Consider the following 14955-nt stretch of genomic DNA (forward strand, 5'->3'; position numbering starts at 1 on the left):
GCACGGGCTGGTGCATGCACCCGCGATGCTGCCCTGGTGCTGCTGCCTCCCGTCGGGGGCACCCGCAGCAGGGGGCTGCCACCACGGCTCCTGCTCCAGGCCACACGGAGCTGTTTGCCTCGTGCTGCTAGTCAAAAATAAAATAAAATAAAATAAAAAAATAGAAAGACAAAAAGGGAAACTTCCACTTAGCCTTTCTTATGGCCCATAAAACACTGCTGGAAGGACACAGTTGCCAATAAAAGAGTTGCAGTGTGTAAGGAGAAGTTACAGTGGTTGTAAGGGGTGGATGTGGCTGCAGCACGGCGCTGCTCCTGCTCAAACCCTGCTGCTGGTGCAGCCCCAGAGCCCTGCGTGCCCACAGGGCTGGGTGTCTCAGGACAGAACCAGGGGGCAGGAGAGGGTTAAAGAGGCACCAGGATTCCCTAATTACTCTCAGGAGCAAGGTTACAAAAGGCTGCAGGTGGGAGCAGGGCTTGGAGAGCTGCTTTCCCCAGCCTGGAGGATGGGAGTGGATGGTGCTGTGGGGCTGGAAGGATGGGACTGCTGCCTGCAGGGTGGTTTGGAGGTGAGTCTGGGGGGCAGGCAGTGACCACGACCTGCTGGGGGATGCTCCATCACCTCGGTTTGGTTCTTGGAGGCTCCCTGTGCCTCCCCATCCCCAGCAGAAGGGGACACCTCTCCTCACCACACCAGGATGTGGCCAGGCAGGGTGCGGGGGTGCTGCAGCCACCTCGGGGGCACTGCGGCCCCTCGATGATGCTCGTGATGATGCTCGCAGAGGGCTGACACAACTGCTTAACAGCAGGGTTAAAAAAAAAAAAAAAAAAGGTTGCCATGGTAACTGCCAGGCATTCTTTTAGTGTACTGGTATGGGCCATGCCAGCGCTGTGCAGCCGGTGTCCTGCAGGGCAGTGGGCGGGTGCCTGGGGCCATGCGTGCTCTTGCCCCATCCACCTGGTACTGCAGAGGGTTCCTAAAATGTGGGGGCCAATTTTTACGCCTGGCCCTGATGATCCAAGCAGCTCTGGCTCACACAAACGCCCTGCATGGGGCTCTGGGCAGCCGGGCTCGTGGTGCAGGGCTCCAAGCGCACCGAGCCTGGAGCTCTGGTAGCAGTAAAAGCAATCCCTGGGTGGGTGGGTGGGGTTTTGGGCATTTCATCTCCATCCCAAAATGAATAATTTATACCCGCCGTTACTGGAGCCCAGAGTTAAACAATAAATGTTCCATGTGAACATGCTCATATATTTCGGTGTTAATATCCCTCCAGTGAGTTTCCCTGGCAGGCCAACCCAGAAGAGGACTGCCACATTGCTTATTTACGTCAAATATCATAAACTCACTTCCATTGGCATTTCCAAAGTGCCATTAGGGTGATTGGAGCATGAGAGCCCCACCAGTTGACTGCAGCTCCTGGTCCAGGGTGGGTGATGGCTCGCGGGGTCCCAAGGCGAGCCAAGGGCAGAAGTTTTTGGCATGTGATCCTGCAGCTTGTCAAGGTTTTCTCTTTGCTTTTGGTATTTAAAAGCCTTTCAGAAAGCCTGCAGGGGTTCACCCATATTCTCTGTGTGCCAACACCCAGACAGGCCCTGGTTATGTGCAGTGCCTGCAGCTCTGTTTGGGAGGGATGGGCCAAACCCATCTCAGAACAGCCACGCTCGCCACACGCACGCTCTCGCTTCTTCCTTCTGAGCCATTTGCTGCTCAGAAGATTTTCACCTATCAGTTTCAGTTCCCCTTCCAGAAATTGCATATCCCTTAAACGGACTTGAATGTAATGATGCAAATGCAGGAAGCAGGTAATTAGTCTCTGGAGGCTAGAACTGAGATTCAAGCAGTGAAATCATTTCAGGTGGATACAATTCAGGCTAAATCAGAAAGGCAGAGATCCCTGAAGAGCAGGCTGCTTTGGGGAGGGGTGGGCTGTGGGCGATGTCCCTGGAGAATCAGGTCCTCTGGTCCTCTGCCACCAGCACCGGGACAGGGGAGGGGACAGCGTGCGAGTGTCCCTGAGGTGATGGCTTGCTTGTGTTTCACCCGGAGGAGATGAAGCTCCAGCAAGGGCAGGAGTGTGCTCCTACAGCTCCTCAGCACCCCCTCAGAAAGCACCGATGGGCCCCAGCTCGGCAGTGCTGTGCCTGCCCGGCCCCAGCTGCTGGGCTCACGCACAGGTTGGCGCTGCTCCCTGCCACTCTCCGCAGCAGCAGACAGGCAGAAATGATCTCCAGGTTGTTGCTTTGTCTTTGTGCATGCTCTCGTCTTCAGCTGACTGTGCTGCAGGGGCTCTCTGATGTTCCTGGCGTGCTTTGGGGCTCCCTGAAGCTCTTGTGGCTGAAGGTTGTGCAGCCACAGGTCTCAGGGACGGAGAGGAGGGGACGGTCCCTGGCAGCCAGGATGCCCGTGGACACGTCTTCTGCTTTGCTCTGCTCCAAAACACGGAAAGGATTTTCCAGACATCTGTGCCTGCCCGTAAAACCTCCTGGCTTCATCATTTTAAGCACACTTTCATCTGCTTCTCTTCTGCCCCTGCAAACTGCACCTGGTGCAGCTCGGGGCTTGCCTTGTTCATGCGACCGGGAGCGTGCAGCGTGCTGGCAGGGCCCAGGGACTGCTCCAAGCTCAACGGGAGAGTTTCTGAGGAAAGGCAGTGAGAGTTGGTTGGGGAAAATTAATTGAACTTCTATGACAAATACTTGCAGACCTAGAGCGAGTGCATATATACCTGGAAGAATCGTCTCAGAGAGAGCCTATTGTGGCTGCTGTCGCTCGCTCTGCTCCTTTTTCATATCTTTTTCTCTTGAAATTGATATGAGCTGGGGAGATGGTGAAAGAGGAGTTCATTTTATCCGAAAGAAAACTCGGAGGCACCTGGTCTATTTGGGAACATCTCCACAGGCTGTCATTGTCTGGCTGTGCCACTGTCTGGGCAGATTTAGCACATAGCCAGTGGGCTGCTGCAACAGGAGGGCTGTGATTTCAGGAGAGCTATAAATTTATATTCCCCTGTAATTGCAGCAGCACACCTCAGTGCTGTTGCCGTAGCAAGAAAATGGTTCTCCCCAATGCACTGGGGACTCGGCAAAGATGCTGGCACAAACGGGATAATGAATGTTAGATAACTTGTGTTGTTTCACAGACTGAGCTTAAATATTGAAAGAGCAGCATCCCTGTATCTGAGAGGGGCTTAAAATTACCTTAAATCTGAGGCGTGTTTTCCTCTCTGCACACAGGGATTTGCATGGGGACCTCACTTCAGCGTTAATGGGATTTGTGAGTTTGGAACATATCCTAATGTGCTGCCTCCCTGGTATCTCCCATCTAAGTAAAACAAGTCTGAATTTTTCATCTTAATTGCAGACCTGCGATCTGGCATAGACATTCTTGTACTGAAAAGCATCCTCTTTCTTCGGGATATGTAACGGCAGAGGCGTGTGCCTGCTGTCTGCACGCTGTACGTGGGGACCCGGCTGTGTCCCAGCAGCGCTTTGCATCTCAGGGCTCGCTTCAGCCAGCCAGAAAATCCCCAAACGTGGGGTGTCTCCAGCAAGACCCCTGCATGGACGAGCCCAAGCGTGGTGTTCAGGGAAGCAGTGTTGCTGCTCACTGCTCCTGGGGCAGCCCGCAGCCACCTGGGACACTCGGGCAATTCCCTGTGCTGCCTGGGGCTTGGCTCCCCCACCCCTAAAACTGGGTTTGTGGTGTGGCTGTTACCCTCCAACTGCAGGAGCACTCTTTAAAGTTGCTACTGTAGTGGAATAAAAAGTTATCTCCAACCCTGCAGGGATTTGGCAAAGATGCTGGCACAAGAATAGTTTGTAATGAGCTTTAAGACACATTAATGAAGAGAAGTATAATTATTATTACCGAGTTCAATTACAGCCCCTGGATTACAAATATTCTCCCACAATCCCTCAAGAAAGAAATGCATCCTGGCTCTGCAATTAAATAAACTGCATATCAGGGGGAAGGAGGAGGATTAGGCTACAGAAGGAAAAATTGCTTTGGCGGGAGGCTGGCGGCCCCTCTCTTCCTCCTGAGCAGCTATCCGTGTGGGAGGAGGCGGCCCCGCTCTGCCCAGCGTGTTCCCTTTCCAAGTGTTCCTGGTGGAACAGGGGCTGCCTCCTTCCACAGCCTCAGCATCTGTACTGCTGCAGGTGCCACGTCAGTGGAATCTAACAAACCCCGTCCTGAAATATTTATGGAAGTGCACACCTGTACGTTTCTCCTTCCCGGAGATGCAACCCAGGCAATTCTTCAGGGGATTTTCCTTCCCCGACTGCTAAGCGTAGAGGCAAAACTGAAGGATTCACATGTTTCCTACCAAGGAGCATGACCCAAGGCATGAAGCAGGGAGAGATGTGCAGGCAGAGCACGGCTGCGGGTCAAGTGCTGGGGAAGCGGCACATCGAGCGCACAGAGCTTGGCCCCAGCCACGCAGCAGAAACATCGAGCAGAGGTAAAAACGTGTTCCCTGGGGAGCGACAAGGTCCAGGGGCTGGAAGAGCTGCTAATGTGCATTTGGGCTCATTGGCCAGTGATGCTTGCCTCTGGAGAGCTTCGAGGGAAGGAGGAGAAGGCAGCAATTCGCTGAGGGCTGGCCAGGACAACGAGGGGCGTCTGATGTCTCCTGTTTGCAGTGAGAAGTCCTCGATGGGGAGGATCAGCCCCACACGGGTGTGGGGTGTGAGGACCGGGCTCCACAGCGTGGAGCAGCACGGGATGCTCCAAACTGGTCAGAACTGGGATGCTGGTGCAGCTTTGCCATTTGCTGCTTTTAATGCTCACATCCACCCTGAAAAACTTTGGACATCGAAATGTGCTGAGTTAAGCACGGCAGCAGGAGTCCCTGGTCGTGTTGTGGGTGCTCTTCTGCAGGACCTAAAGTGACAACGAGCTTCAGCAACCACACAGAAAGAGCTGGGGTGGCACTGGTGAGCTGAGCTGCCTCGCAGGGCCCTGCCTGGTGACTTGGTTCCTTCCCCTGGCAAGCAGGATGGCAGAATTACAGCCCCAGGGATCTCACAGCTTCTCCTTAAACACCGCTGTTGTCTGCAGGGACGTCTCTGGAAATGATGGAGCTGCCGCTTGTTTAAATTCTCTCAGAACCCGATATCAGAAGGCATTTCTTTGCAGCCTGATTATTGTTTAATCTTTCCTGCCTAACCTGGTTTACACACCGCTTCGGCGCTGCCTTTTGATCACGCGGGCTGTAGGAAACTTGTTTGCGCTGTGAACCCTACGGCTTTGTTCCCGCAAGTGTGCTACCCGTGGGGAAACTTTTGTCCAAACAGCCTCTAATTCCCTAAAGATAGAGAGCTGCCGGCTTTGCTTTCTAGTCGAAATGACAGCACGGAATATGTGGTGTTATTCCTCTGCTCAGGGGTGGTTTCCTATTCAGGCATCCTCACGTCCAACCCAGTTGTCAGAAGGATGTCACAGCGTGCCGGCGCTGCTGCTGGCTGCCTGGGGGGCACCCAAGGGATGGGTATTTTGGCTGAGGCCAACCACCACGATCTCCCAGGGAGGGATGCAGTGCACCCAGGGCAGGGTCTGGGTGCTTGCACTCTCCTCCTTACAGTGTGCGGGTGGCGAGGCACAGCCCTCACAAGGCAGGAGGTGATGTGCGCGCTGTGTCGGCACGGAGCAGAGCTGCTCCCAAAGAAAACCTCGGAGACCCACCTAATGAGGGTGGTGGCGGTGTGCTTGCCATGTAGAAAATATTTAAACAGGTTGTAATGAGGGCCTGGCTTCATTACTGGAGCCGTGTCGGGCTGATAACCGGATCGCTCCTGCTGCACTCAAGTCCCCCGTTGGAATGGATGCATGAGCGTGCTGCGCTCGAGGGCACCGCAGCAGTTGTCTTAGCGTGAATCTTGCCCATGGAACAATATTGCTTGCTGTTGCATGAACGGAACATGTCTCCTCTGATTGTTTTTCCCTGCTCTTTTGAGACGGATGCTGTCTGAGGAGCCCCATTGGTAGAAGGTCTTTTCTGAGGTGCGGAGGCAGCTTTTAACGTGAAATCTCTGGTATCAGTACTGGAGGGGGAAAAAAAAACCCTCTAAGTGCTTTGTGGATGAAGCTTGCTCCTTTTCTGCAAGGAATCGGTGAGACTTGGCAAGAGACTGGCCTTGGTGGCCCATTCCATGGTCCCTCTCTAGGGTGTTTCAGCTGTAATTATCCTTTTTTAATTTGGGGAGCTATTGAACTGTAGCGATATTCCCCAAGTAGCTTAAACTGCCACTCCTGTAAGATACCAAGGAAAAAAAAGATGTCTCTCAATGGAAATACTGATAGTTTTTTTCCTCTGATAAGCCCTGGCCCAGCACTTCTGCTCGGACCTGCTCTGTCCTCGGGGACGCCGCTTGTCTGCCCAGCAACTGGTGATTCCTGAGAGCCAGGAATGAAACTGTTAAGGTTTTATAACTTCATGTATTGAATTATCACAAGTGACAAAAGGAACAGGAGTTAATTCCATGGCAGAGACAGAGTATATCTCTGCACAGCAATCATTTCAAAGGCAAATAGAAATGTCTATAGACTCGGGGCCGCTCGATGTGCCAGCACCCTGGCAGGAGATGTGCTGTGGGTTCCCAGAGCATCGCCTCGGGACGGGGCTTTGTGGAGACATGGGCATCGCTCAGCTAAAAGGCAAGGCTCGTCTCCAGCTGGGTTCAAAGGGACGTGCTCATGTTAAGATCAGGTAAAATGTTGTAAAATCAGAATGTGAAATATCCTGGCAGCCTTCCATGTCCAGGCTCTTTAGATTTCCCTGTGCTGGGGGGTGATGAACGTGGTCCCGAGAGCCTGCGTGTGCTGAGAGGCAGGCTCCAAACCCCACAAATGCTCAGTTGGGGGTGGCCGCCCCTCGCCCCCTGCCTGCAGCAGGCTCCTTGCTTCCCTGCGCTGCTGCTGGGGCTGTCCCGGACCTGGGGACACCTTTGAGCAGAGCAGTGCCCAGCAGGATCACACAGCGACACGCTTTTCCAGCAGCTGCAGGCTGCCCCGTGCTCCTGCCGCGTGGCGAGCAGGGACTTAACAAATTCTGGAGGGAGCAGAGAGCGCTCACTGGTACCTGCGGACGACGGAGGGAAGAAGATAATTTGTTTGCATCCCAAAAGTGGTCCCTGCAGGCAGATTTTGTGGCAGGTTTCCAACCGTCTCCCTTCGGAGACGCCGAGCAGGCTTTAAAAACCCTTTATATTTTTAGCAGCAACATAATATCGGTGGAAATTTAATAAACTTCACCATCAAATATTTATCCCATTACAGTGGCTTAAGTAATTTAAGCTGCCGAAATCAACACAGTGTTTTTATTTTTAATGAGCCTTCTGTAAAACAGCCTCTTCTGTCATTGTCAGGTGTGCGTGGAAGAGAGGTATGTTTACTCGGAGCACTTTTAATCTCCCCAAAGAAACGGTGTTAAATAATGCAGAGCGTTTACCAAAACGCTGCCTGTCACTGGTAGAGAACCTGCGTTGGGCTCAGCGAGTTGGGTGCTTGGGGTGGAGGAAGAGGAGGGTTCCTGCTTTGTGGCCGCTGCCCTGGCAGCTCGGGCAGCACTTTCTGAGCAGGGTGGGCTCGCAGGGGAGGTTTCTGCTCGGGATTTGGGGCTGGCTCTGCACACTCATCCCTCCATGGATGCTTTTTGGGGTGGCCGTGCCCTGGGATGAGTGTGGGGCAAGCTGCCACGAGCACGCCCGGAGGATTTGGTAGTAAGGGTTGGACTGGATGATCTTAGAGGCCTTTTCCAACCTGAATGACTCTGATGCTATCAGGAGGGGAGGCGAGACCGAGCTGTGCCACCCCTGCACCATCCGCAGGTTTGTGTGGGAGCTGCCTTCACCTCCTGCCACCTAATAAAGCAGTGCGGCGGTGACTAAGCAAAGAAATGATGCTGGGAGCACCTCGGGGCTGTGTTTTGGGCTGAGCACGGGGGCATTGCTCCCACCGACAGCCGGCCGGGTACCTGCGGGCAGCGAGGGGCTGGGGGAGATGGTGAGGCTGCTCTGATCCCAGCACCAGGGCTGCTCCTCGCCACCTCCCAGCCCCATTTGGGGTTGAGCTGCTCCCAGTAACGCTCCCAGTAACGCTCCCAGCCCCGTTTTAACGCTGTGCTCGGGCTGCCTGCTGCCCTGCGGGGTGCAGAGAGGGAAGCTCAGAAAGGGCAGAGGGAAAGCCAGGAGGTCTCCCAGAGCCTCCCCGCCTTGCAGGATGAGGGCAGCTGCCCTGTGCCTGGCCGTGGCCGTGGCCGGGAGCTGCTTTTCCCACAGCCGCGCTGCATCTCCGGTGTCACAGTGACCCCCAGTGTCTGCAGCAGCCTCCCCCAGCTCCTAACGGGACGGCAGCACCAACCTTCCTGCAAAAAATAACAATAATAAATAAATAGGGTTGGAAAGAGAAAGCCTTTTTGCACGGCTGCTGTTAGATGGAGTCAGGAAAAAAACCCTCTGTCAGCTGCTGTGGGGCTGTGGAGCAGCAGCTCCGGGTTGCCACAGCCCTGGTAATCAGGCAGGTTCCTGCAGCAATGGTAATGATTCGGTCTCAGTGGGATGCTTTGTGCTGGGAGAGATTTCCTTGGGTTTTGTGAAACGCTTTTAAAAAATCAACACTGCTTAAAGCAGTTAAAGCCTCTGGAAGGGGAGGACGCCTCGGGCAGATCGGGTGCCCTGAATCGGCTGGTGTTTGCTGAGCCCCTTGGGAGGGGTCTGCCACAAAACCACGAGAGACAGTAACAAAAACCAGGTATTTGCACCAGAATTTGGGAGGATCTTGTTGCCAGCTCTGCTTGGGATCTGGCATCTGAGGCTGTAGGGGTGGCAGGGAGGGCGGCGTGGTACAGCTCCTCTGCCAGCCCAGCACCACAGCTGTCCCGCTGCATGCTCCTTCTCTGGATTCCCAGCTACCCCTTAAGGTTTTTCATTAAAGTAATGAATTTCATAACTTTTCTTTGCTGCTCTTTCATGCAAAGCCAAAGTACTCTGTTCAGTTGTATTAATTTCTTCAGATTCTAGCATTCTGCATTTGGCTCTTGAAAAGATATTAGAAAGAAATCCAAAATAAGGCTCAAATAGAGGTTTTTCATCTGGCAAGCACAAAATTTAATTGCGTGTCATCAGTTCCCTGTTGTTGCTCTGTCTGGGCTCCCTAGTACAGGGTGTGAATGTTCCTTGGCAGTTAATATGAAGGTTTTAGTTGGGTTTGAGTGGTGCGAAGGCACTCCAGATAGCACTGCCCTGGGCAGCCGGTGTCAGAGGGCTGCAGACTCGCCTGAATGTTTCGGTTCCAGCTAGTTCTGTCAACTCATCAGCAATTCTTCCAGGAGACAGCGGCTCTGGCAGCCCAAAATCAGCAGCTCAATATGCAGTCATTACCTGAGTTGGCATGACAACCTCGTGGCTGCGCAACTGGCAGGAAGGATGGTGGAAGGGCTGAGTCTCCAAATCCCAGCTCGACCAATTCATCCCGCCGGGGCTGGCTCTGCGAGGAGGTGTTGGGAGCAGGAGGATGCTGCAGCCCAGCTCTCCCCATCCCAGCTACGAGGCGGGGGAACCTCATTCAGCTTTTTCCCCAGGTGCTGTTAATGAAGAAGGATGCAGACACCTGAGCTAAAAATAACTTTTCCAGAGCAGGAAAAGACCAGTCCGCGCTCCTGCTGGATGCTTGGCTGGTTTGATAGATCTCTCATTCAACAGTTCACAGCCGTCGTGTTTACAGGCAACATTATTTTTGGCTGCTGTCCCCGGCATGTCACTAATGTTTAACCAAATGAACTTGGAGGATTATAACAGACAGGGACACTGGTGGAAGTGACAGGCACAGAGACAAGTGCTGCAAGAAGCTAATTTACACATCGAGTTTCACAGCCTGACCCTCCCTTCCTGCACAATAAGCTCATCAGCTGCTGCTTTGTACCCGCCAACCAGCTTTCATAAAACTGAGGGAGATCACAAAATCTCCTTTTTTTTTTTCTTTTTTTCCTGGCCTGCTTGCTTAGACAACAGATTCTAATAAAAAGCACTTTATAATATTGTTGAGACTAAGTCATCTTTTATGTGGAAATGTGAATTTAATGTAAATAGTTTGTGCTGCTCTGATTCTCTTTAAGGGCTTCTTGGCTGCTAGCAGTCTCTCCGCAGTCTTTCAAGTCACTCAGGAGACACTGACTGCTGCTGAGATGTGGACTGATCTTGGAGGGGGTCTCCATTCTTGCTGCCTCTCCTGGGATGCTCTCTGCACTACGCGATGGATGTTTTCTCAGAGAGGGATCAGCTGTATTTCAGAAAATGCAACATCTGCAGTTGTGAAATTGCCATCATTTTCTCATGAAGTAAGGTTATTGTTGGAGAGAGAACGCAGTGACCAGAATACAAGAGCTCTGCCAAAAGCCCTGGCATTCTGGATTTGTGTGTGTAAGGTGCTGCATCCCCTCACTCCCTGGTGAGCCTGGCACCCAGAAAGAAAGAGGGGAAGAACATCCCTTGTAGAAAGCATCTCGGTGATCTATTTTTGGCACGTGTTATTTGGCAGTCAGAGATAAGAATTCTGAAAGGAGAATAGAAGACTGGATCCGTATCCAGGCAGAGGTGCAAGTGTTAGCCCTGACTGCTGTGTGGCCGTGGCCGTGCTGGGCTACCGAAGCCTGCCAGGCTGCAGAGGGCTGAGCCACCTTGTCACTCTGATGTGCATGTCAACTTTACCAAGCAGCATAAAGAATGAGAAATGCAAAGTGTTATGGAAAGAATTTATTAAAATCCTCAACATTCTTTTTTTTCTTAGTATTTTCAGTTCATGGGGGGAATTAAAACAGCAACCAAGTTTTCCAGCAACAAAAATTCTATTCTGCAGCCAGCTCCAGTCCTCTTCTGTTTACGAGACAATATAAGTTTTCACTGTATAATAAAAACAATCATCTGTATTCTTTGGCTGCAAGCAACAACACTGTGAGAGAGTGGAGCAAGACTTGATGCTTTTGGAGGAGAATATGAATTATCTCAGCCGCAGAACAAAGCGCAGAAGACCCCTGAGCACTAAGTGAAATTGCAAAACAACATACCAGGAATGTTTCTGACCCTTGGCAGTTTAACTGGGAGACATTCTGGTTTTGAGAAAAAATGCCTTACCTGAATATTCTCAGAGGTACATTGTTGCCACATTTCTGAGATTCAAACTGTTGCTCATGTTTTTTAAGGGCAGGTTGCAGGGACAAGAGTTTTGTCTGCTGACTTGGATTGAGGAGCACAGGGGACATCCTCAAACCTTAGAGAATTGTGGCATGGCTCTGAAACGAGTGAGAATGTTAAAGGTTTGCTATTAAAAAAAAAAAAAAAAAAGTCCAGGAGGACCCTGCTGTCCCCTCACCGCAACCTGCAGTGTGTTGGACCCCCGATTCCCTGCAGCGGGTGAGCCTCCTACCTCACCTCCCCCTGTAAAATGAGCGAAGATAATTACATACTTAAATCTAGGTGTCTCGCTGCTTTGCTACACAGAAATTCATCTGCTATCGTCAGAGTCCTTGAAGTTAAAGAGGGATTTGAGTTTCTAACATAATTCGTTCCCCGAGGGCTGCGGAAGCGAACCGAGAGGCATATCTGAATAATAAGTCCCCAACCGCACATCTTAAAACCGAAGCTAGTGCTGCTCCAGATGCAAGACAGCGGCAAGTGGCAGACCTGCAATGTTTATACCCCACACAGCCAGCGGGCACAGCTCGCTGTTTTTCACAGGCAGCGGCACACCGGGGAGGAGCGGGGCGCCGGCTCCTCGGTTTTGGCTTGCCAACGGCCGGTTTTAACACCACGCTGCCCGGGGGGCAAAGCCGGGATCTGCGTTGGTCTGTGTATTGCCCCCAAAGGCCGGGCCGGAGCCCCCCCCTCCCCGCCCCGGGGGCCGAGGCCTCCCCTCGCCCCTCCTCAGCGAGGGCCGCCCGAGGCCAAGGCCCGGCCCCAAAATGGCGGCCGGAGCTTCCCGCCCTTCCCCCCCCCAAGATGGCGGCGGGCGGCCTGGCGCGGCGGGCCGGAGCCGGGGCCTCGCGTAGGTGCGGCCGCGGGAGGAGCCGCCAGGTGAGGGGCGCTGCGGGCCCGGGGCCCCGGGGGGAGCCTCCGGGGCGGCCTCCGGGTGCTGGCCGTGCCTCCTAGTGCCCTCCCGGGGAGCCCTCGGCCCTCCTGGTGGCGTTCGATGGTGTGGCCCCGGCTGGTGAGCAGTCCCTACGGATGTAGTTTGTCTTGCGCTTTGTAAAATAGCTTAATTTTCCACGTGGTTTCATGGGTTGCAACTGTTCGGGCAGTTCCGTGCGATTAATGTTTAGTGAAATAGCCCCTCAGTGCCCCGTGCGAGTTGCTAATTGCAAGGAAATATCAACTGCTTCCCTGCCATCACTGCCGTGCGTGGTGTGGGCTGTGGGAGCGTACAGTGAGGTGTACGCGGCTGCTCTGGGACCTGTGGCTTCCAAAAGACTTAAAATCTGTGCTAGGAACTGCAGGGAGACTAATTATAAACAGCTGTCAGCTGAGTGATGCTCTGTTGGGTTTACCCACAGGGCTTACGTGAGTGCTCCACCTTTCCCACCTTTTATTAAGCGTGTGTGCAAAAATGCAGAGCCTGAGTGGGTCTGTGTGCTACAGAGTTAATTTTTGGATTCATAATTAATTGTTTGAAGTACTGTGGAAGGAGTCTGTGCAGTGTGGTGTTACCCTACCAGCAGGCTCTGCCAGCAGATGGTAGTTCGTTCTGTTACGCTAATTATGATCTATAGCATCCTTAAGAAAACCTGAATATGGTGATTAGCCATGTCCTGCACTAGTTTATCTTTTGAGAAGATTTCTGTTGGTGATGAGCTACACATTGTGGTCTAGCATAACCTATCTGCGCCTCTTTTTTGCATGCATTTTCTAGTAATTATTTTGTTTAGCGTTGCGGGCTAGAATCAGGCTGCAGTTCCTTGACAAACACTGGCTGCTCACCTGATGGAGCCATTCAGTTTCACATCTAGCCTTGCCACTAATGAGATTTGGTGATTTATTTATTTATTTATTTATTTTTAAATAGCTTCACGATCTGATTTTTCTTCTAACAGTCTTCACGCAAAGCAGCTGACAGACAACCCTCAAAGAGGCTAAAATGTGAAAAAAACAGTCTAGTAAAATCAGAACTAGAAGGTCGTACATGTGGGACTGGGAACCTTGCGGTGAGGAAAGCAGCACTGAAAACATCTGCTGAGGATTCACATTCAGAAGATTCAGGAGACTGTAATACAACTCAACAGAAAAAAGATGAAAGCATTCCAGAGACTGGTGAAGAGAGACAGGAAAAGGAACATAAAGATTCTTTGAAGCCATTTGCAGAGAAATCAAGTAGTGCTCCTTCAAAAACAGAAAGCAATGAAAATCTGCAAAGTCATGTCAGCAGTGAAGAGGAGGGCTGTGAGACTGTACTTTCAGATAAGTCTAGCTTGAAGGATGGAGATGTCCCAAAGAAACTGACGGAACTAGATAACAGTGCTTTCTTGGATGAAGACAGTAACCAGCCAATGCCAGTGGACAGGTTCTTTGGAAACATTGACTTTATACAGGTAAGATGGTGAAAGCCTGTTCACTTTTTATAGACTCTGTTCTGTTCTGTTTCAATATTAGGCTAGTCTCAAAATTGTTGGCAAGCGTGACCAGTGTTGGTAGTCGGATGGAGAAATATCCCCATCCACCAAATGGAATGATTTGTCTCTGTCAGAGACAAGCCAAATTTATTTCAGACGCAAAATCCTTCTTGGTTAGATTTTATTATTCCAGTTCTCTAAGGTAGCCTTTTTACTTACAAAAATATACATAGCTTTATTACGGTAGAACAGTGTTATCCTTTCAAAACAGTTTTTCATTGGTCTCTGCTTCTTAGCCAGGAATATTTTAATTCTTTGGGATGGAAATTGGTTTATGGCCACCTCTGCTTTTGGAATGCACAGGGACCAAAATTTTAAATTTGAATCTCAGGTCTGCATTTAACATTATTTGCCTTTGGACAAATGATGCTTTCATCTTTCAGGTGTTTAATGAGGATTGGGGTTTAGTGGGAGACAACTTATAGTTTAGTGGGAGTAGTAAGGATTCGTCTGTAGAGTGCTTACCCCTCTCTGAATCCTTTTCAAGACTGCAGAAGGAATGCCAGCCCTCACTTTGACCGTGAGCCTTGGCTGATTCAGACAGGCTCCCCTCCAAGCCCTTCTGCTTTAGCTAAGGGTTTAATTGGATGCCACCACTTCCAAGTGAAGAGGTGTGTGTTAATGCCTCGTGTATTGGTGTGGAAGAATGGGAACTGCTGGAGATGTGGGAGGTCTGCTATTTGCAGCAACTTGACGTAATGATTTTATCTTTTCCTTAAAGGATCAGCCAGCAGTTGCACTCCCAAGCACAACAATGAGCAGGCGGGAATTCAGAAGGCTACACTTCATTGCAAAGGAAGATGAGGAGGAGGAAGAGGATGTGCTCTAGCAAGAAACTGTAAAACAAAAGCCTTTTTTCTTTCTGATGGTGTAATGGTGGTTGGCTGTATCACTAGCGTGATTTGTCAGTGTTTGCCTTTTCTTAAAACAGAGAACGGGTATAGTTTCCCTAGAACTGCCAGATGCAGTGTTCTCCCACAATTTTCTGGGGCAGAGTTTGAATTTTCAGTGAATTGAAAATAAATTGTAATTTATCATTTTATCACTATTACTTATAATAAAGCATGGAAAGCACAAGTTTTTATTATTTTGTTATAAACTAGAGTTCATATTTACAGGGAACATTTGGTCTATTCTCCCTCCTTTGTAAAAATTATCTTAGAACACAGTCCTTTTTCTTTTAATTCTGTGATGTCTGCCATTATAGCTAGTAAAGCAACCAGCTGATAGCACAGTCCTAAGAGGGACACTTTTGTTGCATTGCATTGTTTTCATCTAAAAATACGACTGAACCTTTAAAA

General features: G+C 51.0%; 1 protein-coding gene and 1 long non-coding RNA gene across 2 annotated transcripts; both read left to right on the top strand.

Annotated features, from left to right (window-relative positions):
• The first annotated feature begins 446 nt into the window (after positions 1-446).
• LOC137843465 (uncharacterized) lies at positions 447-4657 on the top strand. Its single transcript, XR_011089539.1, has 2 exons — positions 447-568; positions 3234-4657. It is a non-coding gene; the product is annotated as an uncharacterized lncRNA (long non-coding RNA).
• A 7285-nt stretch (positions 4658-11942) lies between these two features.
• On the top strand, positions 11943-14731 carry C22H1orf174 (chromosome 22 C1orf174 homolog). The gene is made up of 3 exons (XM_068658747.1): positions 11943-12075; positions 13086-13573; positions 14376-14731. The coding sequence occupies exons 1-3, from the start codon at positions 11991-11993 to the stop codon at positions 14481-14483; spliced, it is 681 nt and encodes a 226-aa protein (XP_068514848.1). The 5' UTR covers positions 11943-11990; the 3' UTR covers positions 14484-14731.
• Positions 14732-14955: the final 224 nt, after the last annotated feature.

The sequence above is a fragment of the Anas acuta genome, chromosome 22, assembly GCF_963932015.1.
Source record: "Anas acuta chromosome 22, bAnaAcu1.1, whole genome shotgun sequence".
Taxonomy (NCBI): domain Eukaryota; kingdom Metazoa; phylum Chordata; class Aves; order Anseriformes; family Anatidae; genus Anas; species Anas acuta.